The sequence below is a fragment of the Helicoverpa armigera genome, chromosome 30 (genome assembly GCF_030705265.1).
Source record: "Helicoverpa armigera isolate CAAS_96S chromosome 30, ASM3070526v1, whole genome shotgun sequence".
NCBI classification, from domain to species: Eukaryota; Metazoa; Arthropoda; class Insecta; order Lepidoptera; family Noctuidae; genus Helicoverpa; species Helicoverpa armigera.
The window spans coordinates 4,984,750-5,000,725 of record NC_087149.1 but is presented as its reverse complement, the minus strand read 5'-3'; the positions used below and the strand labels follow the sequence as shown (position 1 = coordinate 5,000,725).

The 15,976-nt window shown below is 38.5% G+C and overlaps 1 protein-coding gene across 1 annotated transcript in view; it reads right to left on the bottom strand.

The window, feature by feature from the left end:
* LOC110381572 (Kv channel-interacting protein 1) overlaps positions 1-15,976 on the bottom strand; it is a 64,296-nt gene that overhangs the window by 27,126 nt on the left and 21,194 nt on the right. Inside the window, exons 2-3 of the mRNA XM_064043021.1 lie at positions 10,331-10,708; positions 1,022-1,091 (exon numbers count right to left, since the gene is read on the bottom strand). Of these exons, the coding sequence (XP_063899091.1) occupies positions 1,022-1,091; positions 10,331-10,486 (226 nt within the window). The 5' untranslated portion in view covers positions 10,487-10,708. The remainder of the gene's footprint in view (positions 1-1,021; positions 1,092-10,330; positions 10,709-15,976) is intronic.

Sequence of the window (15,976 nt, the reverse complement as noted above, 5' to 3'; positions counted from 1 at the left end):
CAACTCGATTGATGTCCTGGATCAACTCGTTTTGCCGCTGAAGAAGATGCTCCATGTCGAATGATGAATATCAGGAATACTTTGAAGTACCGTGTCTGCTATCCTTATGCAGTATGTGCGCCCTTGTCTCAATTCAACCGGTGATTCTCGCTTGTGAGAGGCCAGTCAAACCGATTCGCTACTACACTTGGACAACAAAACACTGCAACCACACTTGAATGTCACTTTTCCGAAGGATTTGTCGATGTCGATGATAATGTCCAAAGTTGATAATGTCAAGTAACGCGACGCCTATTACACGAACAGGGTATGAGGGAATGATAAGCCGGGGAATCCGGCTCGAAGGACCATTAAATGTAGTGATCTCTACATTTAGTGATAGGATAATTGATAGGAAGTCAAAGGTGATAGAAAATGTCGAGATGTAGGGGAAAAGGTATTGTCAATGAAAACGACCGATTCCGCCGAGTGGCTAATTTGCACTGTTTTATTAATTATAGTGTCGAAACATGATACGATGACTCGTACAACCTAAAAACTTTAAACTGCAATAAAAAATATATTTATGTACCTGAAACTAACATTTCCCGATTGCTTTTCCTCTAAACAATCATTGTAATACACTTTTAATTTTTTTCTCATCTAGACTAAAATACCCTATTGCGCACAAACATATAATGTACAATGTACATACAGGTCAAACTGAAAAAAATCTCCTTTTTTGAAGTCAGTTATAAACTCTAATGCCCATTTTCACCAACAAATACCTAAATTTTCGGATCCCCTAAGAGCATTTAGGGAACACTTAATACGAATTTCGTTTAATTTTACCAAAGTTTAAGTGTCCCTTATAACCTTTATTATTGGGGGAGCCCTTATTCTAAGTGACACTTAGTTAGGGAAACGTTAAGTGATTGTTGATGAAAACGGGCATAAAATGTGCTAAAAACATACACTCTCACACACATACACTTGAAAAATTTAATCCTAGTTCTAAAATAAACTAATATCAGGTACTTACTTCCATGTGGGAAAAACTTCGCGTAAATATCCTTGAAGGATTCCTCTTGAACCACTCCTTCAGGACACTCCTGTAAAACAAAGAAATAATAGTTTAAAAAACAATAGAAACACGCTAGTCATGTATTGTCATCAGAACTCAGAGCGTGTGCAAAATTTCATCCTAATCGAAGACCGGGAAGTAGGTCAAATTAAGATTCCAAGATTTTCTTACATACATAGTTACAAGTGAAGCTTATATAAGCGTGTTAAAAGAAACATAGTCACTATATCATTATCACAAAGCAACGCGTAGTCTGGAAGTTGGTGATTGATACACCCGTGCATCGGCGCCTGATCTCTTTCTGGTCTTATCGGATTGCCGTCCCATCGGGTTATGCGAGTGAAGGAATAGTGAGTGTCCAAGCAAATGCTCGTGCACTATTATATGTCCTGCGCAACTGGCTGATCTCCTTATATGAGAACAGCCGCTGAGGCCAAAATCGGGCGTGGACGCCATTAGTTCAGATTGAGCAACTGCTATTAAGGGCTCTAAGGGGTACAAAAACTCATTTAAAATGTATGTATAATAATGTTAAAATGTTCCCATTGTTACAAGTTATGTAAAATGTACGTATCGATCTATACATAGGTTGGCGGTAGGGTAAGTCCTAACAAAGGGAGGGTATTTGTAACTCAACGTTTGGTGCAAGTCATAAGCAGAGTCATCATTAATTTTAAGTTAAAAAAAGTATTTAAGAAATATTGCAAAACTAAACTGGAGCTCGTAGGTAGGCAGGCGTCATAGCGGTTCATCACACACAACTTATTAAAAGAAAAGAAAGGAATCCTTACTAATATTATAAATACGAAAGTAACTCTGTCTGTCCATCTGTCTGTTACGCTTTCACGTCTAAACGACTGAACTGATTTTAATAAAATTTGGTACAGAGATAGAGTTGACCTTAAGAAAGAAAGCAGGATATTTTTTATCCCGGACTTTTGAAGAATTCTCTTGGAAACGCGATATAACTGAACTCTACGCGGGCGAAGCCGCAGGCGGAAGCTAGTATAATATAAAAAGTATAGAAAGAAATATATAAAGGCTCGGAGTTTACTGTACGGTTTTTTTTTACTATTTTAAACCTAGACTAGCCACGAGTAACATAATAGGTTATACTGGACGATTAAACGCACTAGGCTTGGTCGATCCATGGATGGGTGAACATTGTCATGACGAATTTCTCCATGTTTCGAAAGACATGTTAATTGGTCATTGAACATCTTTGGCACTCATTACAGGTAGTCGGAAGCCAGAAAGTCTATCAGGGTCGAAAGGAATGAATGACATTATGTTTTTATTGCTGGGGAGTTTGTTCCACCACTTCTTCCCAGCAAAAACACATAGGAAGTGGAGAAAGGGCGGGCATTTTGGGGGCTGTCTTTTGTAAATTTGACCTTCAAAAAGAGCTGATTTTCAGCTTACTTTGAATACATTTACTTTTCACTGGTAAAGCCTTTTTATTGTCCCACTGCTGGGCACAGGCGTCCTCTCACACGAAGAAGGATTGAGCATTAATCCCCACGCTTGCTCAATGCGGATTGATGATTTCAGACTTTAAAGTCCAGGTTTCCTCAAGATGTTTTCCTTCACCTTTATATCAGCCATTGATGTCTAAGATATAATTAAAAAGTACATACAAACTTAGAAAAGTTGCATTGGTACTTGCCTGACCTGGAATCGAACCTACGCCCTTATACTCGAGAGGTTGGTTCTTTACCCAGTAGGCCACCACGACTTTTTGATTTTTTACTTTTAATAAATTATTTTTTATCTCTATTATAAAATCGCTACCGCTTATAACTTACGCGTGTTCGCTCGCACGTCAAAACAGAGCGTCGCAACGGAAGCTTCTATAGAGTGTCACTTTTTAACCTACTGCGTTGTAAAGAGGTATTGTGATTTCAACTGAGCATTTTAACTTTCAGTGTCAAATGTCTGTTGATTGTTTGGATGTTTTAATGAGTTTTGTATGATAAGTTAATCAAGATGGAAATATGATTGAATATTTAGCTACTGAACCGATAGTAAAACTTCTTTAACGAATCTTCTTCTTATCGAGTGAGCTGCAGGTTTAATCACTTAAGAAGCCCATTGGTCCTAGGGAAGGAGTGTCAGACTCTTACTGACTAAACCCATTATGTTCCTTCTTAAGCCCTTTATGTACCAGCGCCGCGGTAACTCCCGCGAACAATCCCGCAACCCCGACAACTAAAACGCCTAGTTCCCAGTAAAAATCTTCACAAAACTTGACACGTAGCTGCAGCCCCGTCTATTTCGGACAAACAATTCAAATAAAGCCGCGCACAGACCCACGGAAGTGGCTTTCAACGTCACTCATACGTCGCTGTTAGTGTTTTGACACTATTTCTACAAAAATACACGGATTTTAGCTTCTGTTTGTGCTAGAAAAAAGGCTGTCATGTTTGTCATTTGTTGATTTTTTGACAGTTGCCGTTTTAAGGCCGGGTTTTCAATCGCTAGTAGGTAAACTTTTCATCATCATCATCATCTCAGGCATAGGCAGGGGCGTAGCTACCGCCGTATCTGCCGTATCAATTATACGGGGCCCCCGGGCCACGGGGGCCCCAAAAGTGTGTAAGGACAAAAAATAAAAACTTCCTAATTTATTTTATTTTACAAATATCAAAATTCTGAAAAGCAATTCTTTTTTTTCCCGCCTTAAGCGTGCGTTCAAAAGTTAACAACACTCTACATCGTTATGGCGGGCTGCGGGTCTTCCCCGTTTTACTTACTTCATCTTCAACTCAGCGGGGAATCCTTCATCGATATCGCGATTTACTTGTACGTTGTTGTACTTTACATTGGATATTAAACCACGGAGTTAGTAGCAGCATAAGGGGGGGGAGAGGGCGGTCCGCCACTGGTACCACGTCTCGGGGGGTGCCATCTCGGTCGACACAATATCTGCACGACCAGGATGGCACGGGCAGAAGGGACAAGTCACTGAGGGTGCCATTCTAATCTGCAAAGCCTAGGTTCACTACCAGTCACTGCATGCTATTCAAAGAAGACGGATCGCAATCCATACAAAATTGCCCCACGTCCTATAACAATGTGACGAATCTCAAAAAAAAGATAAAAATGTTAAAAATAATATGGCATACTCTCTAATTTCTTTTTTCACACCTTCATATGAAAAAAATGCTTTAAAGATTGTTTAGGCGCTGTTACGAAAACATCGTTCATGGGACTATTTATGGAATATTTTATTAAATTATTTTTTTCTCAAAACTTAAAAATTTCACACTGATTTTTAGGGTATAGTTAGAGAGCTGATGATGATGATGACAAGTCGTGGTGGCCTAGTGGGCAAAGAACCAACCTCTCGAGTATGAGGGTGTGGGTTCGATTCCAGTTTAGGCAGGTACCAATGCAACATTTCTAACTCTGTATGTACTTTCTAAGTCGTATATCTTGGACACCAATAACTGATAAAAAGGTGAAGGGAAACATCTGGAGGAAACCTGGACTATGTAGTCTGAAATCACCAACCCGCATTGAGCAGGCGTGGTGATTAATGCTCAATTATCTGTGTGAGAGGAGGCCGCAGCCCAGCAGTGGGACGATAAAAAAAGACTGTAACAGTACCATACGTTACCTACTTATGTAGCTAACTATGTCAAAACTCAATCTCTACTCGCAACAATGGATAGTTCGATTATAGAAATCCCCAGTTAGTAGGTAAAAGGACAAATGCTAATTCCCGATTACACAATTTATCTAATTCGAAGTGTCCTAATAAAACAATCATGGCGGCGGACGCTCTATTTTTGGCGCGAAAACCTTTCACTCGAAACGAAACAATACACAGCTACCTGTCTCCCTCTCTCTTGAAGAAACTATATAGTGTTGTCTCCCTCGCAGTCATTAGCACGGTAACATTTCGAGTTTGCGATGTCATAATAATATTGTTTGTTTGTGTGTCGAGTGTGTTTATGTCTTCATATGAAAGTTTGTGACGGGATTCATGTTTGTTTTCAGAAAATCTGTTTTGTAAACTTGATAAATTGCACATTTCAAAAAATATAAGATTAAGAGAGAGTATGTAAGAGTAGAGTAGAGTGAGAAACTGATCATGTTCCGAGGGAATTATTTCTGAATAGCCGTTTTTCCGCAGTTTCGTCTGCGTCCCGTGGAAACTACAGACCGTACTGGGATAAAATATAGCCTATGTTACTCGGGCATAGTGTAGCTTTTTAATAGAGAAAGAATTTTTCACATCGGTTTGGTAGTTTTAGTCCGATTAGGGTACAAATAAACAAGGATTTTTTTTCCTTTTTATCATATTAGTATAGAGACATTACTCTTTAGTTTGTATTTAGAAGTTACTACGCAAAACAAGCAGCTATACATATAAAATTTTACACATGCTTTTTATTTTATTTTCTCCAAACAAACCCGAATGATAAAGCTAGTATTTGCTAAAGAATAGACCGCCCGGCAAAAGCTTGCTATGTTTTGTTCAAAACAGACAGACAGACTCTGTTTCTTTGTTTAACACAGGGTTATCAAGTAAAAAAAATAAGCAGAATAGTATTTTTTTTTTATTAAAATCAAACACGTTAAAATAATGTCTATTAGCCCAATGAAAAATATGAAATACCCCAAAAAAAAAGAATTCAAACAAAGTAAATAAAATAAAATTATGCAAGAATTAGAACACCATTTATGCATCAATCAGTCGTTTTTTTTTTCTTTAAGTTGGCTACCATTCAGTCGTTATAAACAGCGAAAATTCTCCCTTGAAAACTGACAGCTGTCAACTGGTCAAAACATTCGATATTCCTAACTTTGTCTCTGCTTTACCTATACATGATTTTGTAAATCATGAAAACGAAAAATGACTCCTGTGGCTAAATCACTGAATGGATTAGGTTTCATTTTACAATTTTGCCATAGAATATCATAACGTATACGCGATAGGATTAAATGTGATTAGGCACGAAACACCCGATTTATCCTTATAATAAATTAGCAAGAATTATCAACTGCCTAGCCTCTTACTTATCTTTGGGGGTCGACTTGAAATACAAAAAAGAACTTCAGAAATTACTAAAATATACCTATTTGTAATCTGGCAACCCTAGATGTTGAAAACATGGCCGTTTGAAGACGGCCTCTGACATCAAATAAGGTGGAACTATTTCCTACGTTTATATCTTTTGCCTAGCCTTTTCCCTAATTGGCAGGGTCACCTTTCAGGTTAAGTAGATGCAGCTGAGTTTTTTAATGAAGCTCAGCGTTCAATGCAAAAATTCTATCTGCCTATATTAATTTATCTTGCAAAATAAATATATCTTTATCTATCGTTATAGCATTTTTTATCCTCCCACTACTGGGCACAGGCCTCCTCTCACACGGAGAAGGATTGAGCATGAATCACGCTTGCTCAACGCGGGTTGGTAATTTCAGACTTAATAGTTCAGGTTTCCTCAAGATGTTTTCCTTCACCTCTTTGTCAGCCAATGGTGTCCAAGATATATTTAGAAACTACATACAAACTTAGAAAATAATATTAATCTTTTTTTTTTTTACTGTTAAGTAGTCTAATATTATTTATTTACACAGATATTTACATGTTGTTTGTTTTACTAGGATAGTTTTTGATTTTTATTGTAAATATGTATATTAATCTGTACTTCTTTACTAATATAATAAAGAAGAAACATTTTATTGTTTGTTTCTTTGTACCCTAAAGACGAAACTACTGAATCGATTTGAAAAATTCTTTCACTTTCGGAAAGCTACACTTTTCCCGAGTAACATAGGCTATATTTTATCCTGGTACGAGCACTAGTTCCCAAGGGATGCGGGTGAAACCGCGGGAAAACAGCTCGTGTAAAAGAATTCACCGTTTTGAACAAGCATGGTAATTAAGACTCAATCCTTCTCCGTGTGAGAGGAGGCCGCAGCCCAGCAGTGGGACTATAAAAAGGCTGATGATTATTATTAATATAATTTTGATTGAAACCGTTACTTTGCGTGCGATTACTTCGAGTAATGGTGATTTTAGCTTGAAGACAATAGGTTAGGATTGTTATCCAGTTCAAGTAAAGCGATAAAAAATAATATCGAACAATATTTTTAATCATCATCATCTCCCGATCTTTTTTCCTAACTATGTTGGGGTCGGCTTCCAGTTTAATGTAATGTCTTAAAAGGAGCGAATGCGTATCTGACGTTCTCAGCCCAGTTACCCGGGCAACCCAGTACCCCTTGGTTAGACTGGCGAGACTTACTGGCTTCTGACTACCCGTAACGACTGCCAAGGATGTTAAATGATAGCGTGGACCTACAGTTTAACGTGCCCTCCGAATACATACAGTCATTGGTGTCCAAGATACACTTAGATAGTACATTGTAGTAGAAAAGGTGCATTGGTACTTGCCTGTCCTGGAATCGAACCCACGTACTCTTGAGAGGTTGGTTCTTTACCCGCTAGGTCATCATGACTTTTTTCTACTTCTAGACTAACAAGGATGTTTAAAGTTAACTAAAGTTCTGCATTGGAACCATCGTTAAAATTGACGGAGGCTTAACTAACTGGCTCATTCAGTGAGTTTTAATCCGAGTTAGGTACAAAGTTGCCATCTAAAGTTGTTCACTGTGAAGCAGTTACGTTAATCCAGCGTATATACATACGTACATATGTATATGTTAGTATATTACTGTAGGACAGTTTGTTTTGAACTGTATTTATTCAGTTAGATTGTACCGTAGACCAGTCATCATCTCCCAAGCTTTTTCCCAACTATGTTGAGGTCGGCTTCCAGTCTAACCGGATTCAGCTGAGTACCAGTGTTCTACAAGGAGCGACTGCCTATCTGACCTCCTCAACCCAGTTACCCGGGCAACCGAATACACCTAAGTTGGACTGGTGTCAGACTTACTGGCTTCTGACTGCCCGTAACTACTGCCAAGGATGTTCAATGACAGCCGGGACCTACAGTTTAACGTGCCCTCCGAAACACAGTCAATGGTATCTAAGATCCAAACTTAGAAAAGTTGCATTGGTACTTGCCTGACCTGGGATCGAACCCGCGCCCTCATACTTGAGAGGTTGGTCCTTTACCCACCACGACTTAATTAAAAACTCAAGCTTTAGCTTTATACTTCGCTATAAAAACAAAAAGCTTAGCTTCCACTGTGACACGTACAGTTTCCGTGTCCAAAAAGCACTCGTGTTTTAACACGCAAAATTGCGTGCCAATGTGTACTGGGGTTTATTTTACTGGGCTGTGGACTAGTTTCGTTCGCTGGCTTCGTCTGTACTTATGTATGGATCAGCTGTACTTGAAATTATTGGCGTGATCTTTCTTTTCTAGCACTGGTAATCAGCTGCATTTGGTTAGACTGGAAGCCGACCCAAACATAGTTGGGAAAAGGCTCAGGAGATGATGATGTTTCTTTATAAGTGTTAAGACTGCAGTTTTTGAAGGGGCTGATTTTTGAAGTACCTGTCTATATATTCCGTATCCTTCTTTAGTATTATGATATTACTAACATTAAGTAGTAGCCGCACTGCAGTCAATGGATCATAAGGTTAAGCAGGCGGTCGGCTAGTGGATGGATGTACATTTATAGGTATCATGACGAGTTATATCGTGTTTCGGAAGGCAACCATAATTTTATCCCGGCTGTCATTTGAACATCTTTAGCAGTCGTCGTTATGGATAGTCAGAACATAGTCTGAAAACCAAGACTTTGCCCAGGTACCTAGATTCAGGAGGTCATATAGGCACTCATTCCCTGTACTTAGCTGCATTACAATACACTAGAAGCCGACTGTAAAATATATTTGGTAAAATCTACTAACAAACAAATTCTAGTTTGAAAGTAGGTGACAGAATATTTATTACGACCTTTATTTTAGCTTAAGAAGCTACAAACCTTACCGTAACGAGAACTCCAAACCCATTGAATTAATTCGAGGATGTTTAGTGAGCCATAAACAAAGAACCGCGCTATTTATTTTGTTTATGGTAAGTTTGCTGTCATTTTGAATACCTATAGAATTTTGTGTAGTATTCTAGTTATTGCCTGTGCCTTGGTTTTGCTCGCAATATGAAGGTATTTTGTATGTCATCATCGTCCTAGCCTTTTCCCAACCTTGTTAGGGTCGGCATTCAGTGTGCAGCAGTGCATCATGGAGCGACTGTCTATTTGACCTCCTATACCCAGTTATTTGGGCAACCCGATAATCTCTAACTTCTGACTACTCGTAATGACTGCCAAAGATGTTCAAATGTCAGCCGGGACCTACAGTTTAACGTGCCTTCCGAAACACGGAAGCCAAAAGCGTTGCTTAACCTTATGATCGACGGACCCATGCGGCTTTTACTTAGTTTTTACTATTATTTATATTTTATTCTTTTTTTCGTATTCCTGCCAGCAAACCCTTTTATTTGATACCCATATCATGGAGGTGGATTTCAAATAGCTAGTCGGCCATTTTGGGGAGGCCGCCATATTGGATTTGTAATGACGTTTATTAGCTAGTCATGTATTGTCATCAGAACTCAGAGCGTTTGCAAAATTTGCACCCTAATCGAAGACCGGGAAGTGGGTCAAATTAAGTTTCCAATATTTTCTTACATACATAGTTACAAGTGAAGCTAATATAAGCGTGTTAAAAACGCCAATTAAGTACAAACAACTTAGAATTTACTTAAAAGGTCATTTGTGCTTGTAAATCTAAGTTAAACACCGCATGTCGTGTTGTACTACAATTTAAGTTAGATTTAAGTAAAGCTTGAGTAAGTTAACAATCTTGATTTGCGTTAGTCATAACTTTAAACGTTTCTTAGTATTGAAATGCAGTATTTTAACGAGTTTCATAAAAAGTATGCAGTCATTCTTGTTTATAATTGCAGTAAAAATTAGTAAGTAGAGGTAAGAAGTTTGTTTTATTTTTTATTTTTTTAATAACTAACTTGCACCTGCGTCCCTTGAGAACTACTTCGGAAACCCGGATAAGCCCATACTCATCAATGAATTGGTCTATCAAACACTGAAAGAACTTTTCAAATTGGACCAGTAGTTCCTGAGATTAGCGCGTTCAAACAAACTCTACCGCTTTATAATATTAACGAACCCCACCTTAAATATTTATCATCATCAGCAGCCTTTTTAACGGAGCAGGCCTCCACTCACTGCTCAAGGCGGGTCGCTGATTTCAGACTTTAAAGCCTTAAATTATATTATCTATGCTATTTAATATTTTTAAAAAGTCTTAAAAATACTTACCGTTTTAAAACCTCTGTACATGACACGGATCTCTTGTTTAGAAAACTTCGTTTGGCGGCAAAGTTCTTCCAAAGCCACTGGAATCGGTTTCGGCGTCCGACTAGGCTCCAACTCATACGCATGCTCCTCAACGGGAGATTCCGGCGGAGTCGCCATCTTGGATTATACCCCTAACCCAATTCCAAAGTTATAATTCTCTAAAAATCATTTTTGAACACTATTTTATCTAATTGCCAAATGCTATCTGTATGCCAGCGTTTAGTTTCCGAACGTAGCACTTCACTTTTTTTAGCTATGGTCCTTTTGACAGATCATTTTGGCGGGAAGTTTGACAGTTGAGATTTGAGCGATGGATGGATGGAGGGCAGGATTTTAGTTCTGAAACAAAGAGACAGAATATTAGTCATACTCTAACACTATTATAGTTATCGGCACGCATCTTGAGCTTTGACCTTCACCTGCGCAGAAGTAATTTATTGGGTCCCTTTTGTTGTACTAAGTGAGGCGCGGGGGCAGCGGTAAAGCGGTGATTTTCCCGCAGCGCATCGCGTCATAGCCGTCACTCGGGATTGGTTCTTTGCTAATAAATCACTTCTGCGCAGATGTAGGTCAGAGCTCAAGATTCGTGCCGATTACTATACTTGAAACAAAATACAGTTCTCATCAAAAAATTATGCTGCTCCGAAGTTAGCTGTAAGCGACTTCACAATATGGTGGAATGTAGATGGGAATGCATCAAGTCAAAAGACACCTTAGAGTACGGTAGTCATGAATTAAAACCTGTGTATCAGCTTTGAGTACGACGTGACGGGAGGACCTGGTTTTCCAAACTAATATTACTTTAGAATTATTTTTTTGTAAGTCCTGAAGGCTCCTGAATCTATTACATTTATTAATCTACACTATGCCCTCGAGACATGGTAGTAAGTATTAATATCTATGGTATTATATGTATATCTTCTTTTTCCTCCTGCCCTGTTCCCAATTTGATTTGGGGTCGGCGCAATATGTCATCCTCTTCCATTTTCCCCTGTCACTCGTCATACTGAAACTCACTCCCTTCCTATTCATGTCATCTTTCAGGCAATCCATCCATCTTTTCTTAGGTCTTCCTCTTCCTCTCCATCCATCTACATTCATACTTAGCACACACTTTGTTGCAAGCGTATCATCCTCATTACATGCCCATACCATGTAATATATGTATATAGTGATTAAGAATTTGATATCATTAAATACTTCATCAAATACATCAAAATTAGTCACTCTCATGTTATAATTAACACTTGGCTTGCAACGACCGCGTCTCCAATGCAGGTGGATATAATTAGTTAGCTGCCAAAACTATAGTTAAAATAGATTTGTAATTCCTATGCCGAAACCTTTCTCAACTATTTTCGAAGCAGCTACGAATCTAAACTACACTACATCACCTGCTTAGCCTTTTCCCAACTATGTTGGGGTCGGCTTGCAGTCTAGCCGGAAGCAGCTGAGTACTAGTGTGCCACATGGAGCGACTGTCTATCTGACCTCCTCAACTCGGTTCAATAACTTGGTTGTCAGGCTTTCTGACTTCTGCCATCCCGTAACGACTGCCAAAGATGTTCAAATGATAGCCGGGATGCACTTAAAAACTTCCTTCTTCCTTAAGAGCCCTATTTGAATAATTCTTTCAATGTTAGAAAGTCCATTAACCGAAAAATGCTTGTAGGCTACTTTTTTTTTAAATAAATCAATGCATTATAAATATCTTACACGCTACTTTCATTAAAGTATCGTGCAAAACAGTTTGACATGACAGATAACCTAAAAGTTATTCGTTAGTATAATGAGGGTTTTCTAAAATGGCGTCCACGAGGTGGCAGCACCGAGTCGTCAGGTCCAGGTAACTGTCAAAGTGCTTATCTTTACTATGAATAGTGAACGATTTTAGTGTTTTTTTTTTAATTTTATAATTAAAGCACTGCATTATTGTTTTACTATTGCGGTTGAGTAAATAAAAAAAAGTAAATCATATTGTGTTAACAAATTTTTCAACAAGCTTTTCCTTAGTACCAGTGACTTTTGCACCCTCTCTCTTAGCTCAATTTTTAGTTCGGAAACCTTATTCTGACCGTAGTCCATAATAAAATCAATAACACTTCCAATATAACAGAATTTCAATCTATCTATACATCTATACATATAATAAAATGATAGGAAAGTCAAAACTGTACATTGAATATTTTTTTAAAAGAATACTTGGGGGGTGATCCATGATCGATTCTGAACCCAAATATGTAGTTTTTAGAATTTTTGTCTGTATGTCTGTTTATCTGTTTGTCTGTATGTTTGTCCCGGATAATCTCAAAAAGTACTGCATGGATTTAAATCAAATTTTGCATGACTATTACCTGGGACCGGTTCAACACTTAGGCTATATATTATCACGCTATCACCCACAGGGGTTGAGCAATGAACGATTAAATAAACGAAATTGGAAATTCTATATTGCCCACGCAGACGAAGTCGCGGGCAACAGCTAGTAAACAATAAGTTCGGACCCTACAATTCCATACTATTTGACAGCTGTTTGGACCAGACGCATACGTGGCGCCACCCTGTGGCAGAAAAAATTGAGAAGACCCTCATAGTCAACTTCAGGTCAGTGGTAACAGTTTTATAGGAAAATCGTACTTATTTCTATTGAGTTAGGGTGCATGACAGTTACCACTGATGTGCAGACTACTGTACCGTAACATTTCCCGCCAAAACATGGCAGTGTGCCAACCAGGAAAATATGTTCTTTTTTCGAAATAGCAATGTTGTTTGAAGTTTTTAATCGTTGCGTTCGAATTTAGATTCGGGCCTTGAGTGAGGTCGTGTTAGACGGGTAAAAAAATGTTTTTTTTTTTCACGAAAGCGGGTAAAACATCTATACGTAGATACCTAGTTATTATACAAAGTGTGTCATACCTAATCACATTAAATTAAATACGTTAAAATAATATATGTCGATGAGCACAAAAAAAAGAATAAGATAAGCAAAAAAAAATGTTTTTAATAAAAATGTGCGACAATTAGAACACCATATAAAAGTGAGTCATTACAAACAACGGAAATTATAACTTGAAAACTGACAGCTGTCAACTTGTCAACACATTCGATACTCCTAACTTTATCTCTGCTCTTCACATGATGTTGTAAAATATGAAAACGAAAAATTACTCCTGTGGCTAAACCACTGAATGGATTAGGTTAATTTGGCACATAAGTGGGCCTCATTCGAAACATGTACTTTTATGCTCACTAACACTTAGACACGTTATTCCACAAAAACCGGCCAAGTGCGAGTCGGACTCGCGCACGAAGGTTTCCGTACCATCCAAAGTAATATTCTATATATATTTATGGATATCGAGCAAAAAATCACGTTTGTTGTATGGGAGACCCCAACTATTTATTTTTTTCTAGTTTTCAGTATTTGTTGTTATAGCGGCAACAGAAATACATCATCTGTGAAAATTTCAACTCTCTAGCTATCGCGATTCATGAGATACAGCCTGGTGACAGACGGACGGACGCACAGACGGCGAAAACAATAGGGTCCCGTTTTACCCTTTGGGTACGGAACCCTAAAATGCAAATAAAGTATAGATGCACCTTTAGAAAGCTCTTTGTAATAAACCAGCGGGTGGAGGGTAATGGGGGGGGGGAGGCAAAGATCTAGGAGCAATGGAGACGAATTAAGGTCAGATGCAATCCATAACTAGTCGAGTGTCAAAATCTGATTTGCTGTTCCCGTTTCAAAGCGAATGCTATCTGTAATATTATTATTTTGAAGTAGTTAGTTGTAGTTTCTTCGGCACGGGCGTTTTAAGACTGTGTAGAGGAAGACTTATGTAAAATGACACTCCTTTGCGGCGCAGTCGGGTAATAAGTCAATGCCATCGCGTCTTATGATGATGATGATGTCCTCCGAGCCGATTATCGACCACGGCGGCTGTTCTCAAATAAGGAGATCAGCCAACTACGCAGGACATATTATAGTGCACAAGCATTCACGCAGACACAGGTGCACTCACTATTCCTTCACTCTTATAACGCGATGGGACGACAATCCGACACCACCGGAGAAAGATTACAAGCAGGACCGACATTAACGTGCTCTCCGATGCACAGGGGTATCAATCATCAACTTCTTGAAAATTGACAACTGTCAACTGCATAAAAGATGCATACAGTTGTTTGGACTTACTCACAGGGACAGTCAACTGCATCAAAAAACGCTCAGAATATAGATATATCGTATTATTATATGTCTGAAAATGACAATACAGTCAAGTTTCCAGGAATTCCTAGAGCTAATTTAGCTGGAATAGTTTCGGCTAAAGCATCTGAGCTCTGCCGATGCGCAGACAAAGTTAGACACAACTTTAGGATGGAACCCAGACATAGTCGGGAACGTATTTTCACTGTGTACCTATAGCATTACTGAGCTAATGCTATTAATAATATAAAGCTTAAGAGATTCTTTGTTTCAAAATCTATACTAATATTATAAAGCTGAAGAGCTTGTTTGTTTGAACGCGCTAATCTCAGGAACTACTGGTCCGATTTGAAAATTTCTTTCAGTGTTAGATAGCCCATTTATCGAGGAAGGCTATAGGCCTTTTTATCCAGGTTCATGCAGAGGTTTCCACGGGATGCGGGTGAAACCGCTGGCAGAAGCTAGTGTATAATAAATTGTTGAAAGGTTCTTCTAACCTACAGACAGACATGTGTTGCTGGGGAGTTGGTTGCGCCACTTCTTCCTAGTAAAAACACATAGGAAGTGGTGAAGGGTGGGCGTTTTGGGGGCTGTCTTTTGTAAACTTCTGACGTTCGAAAAATGCTGTTTTGCAATCAAGTTTTAATAAAGGATTTTTGATTTGATTTGACGCGTCAATCTAAGGATTGTTTTGAAAAAATACTGCGCTCTCAGGTCGCTTATTTATCGAGAAACGCTTTGAGCTCTTTTTAATTCTATTGCGGAAAGTCATTCCTTTGGGAAACCGGTTCAGCCATGGTTTATCAACCGACTTCAAAAAGGAGGATGTTCTCAATTCAACTGTATTTTTTAATCAGCTGAAACTGAAATTTAATAGACTAATACTGAGACTAGCACATTCAAAGAAATAAACTCTTTAGCTTTATAAATGCGCTTAAATGTAAGTAAGAAACTTCCGTTCCATATGGAAAAATAACCTTACCAATTGTTAATTACAATAAAAACTCAAGCATAACCGCAAACACGTTAATTACATTAATTAAAACATTTCTGTGGACTGTAATCGACTGTTATTATGTAACTGTGCAATTTACAACGCGAGTTGTTACGGGTAGCCATCTTTGACGCCTGGTCCCACGGTGGGCGCCAAGTCATAAATCATTTTTATTCGCTCACTTGCCGCCCGCGGTTTCACTCCCGAGACTTTCCGTACCTGTTTTGTCCTTTTATTTATATTTCGTAATTTTCAGCTCAATTGGTCCAGTCGTTGCCGCAGGCTGGAGTATATGGGTCCGTTCAGGTAGACCGGCTCGGAGAGGAGAGCAAATTCTTAACACGTTGAAAATTGAGTACTTAGTATTTGAAGTAAGGTTTATTTTTGCATGCGTACTGCTTTT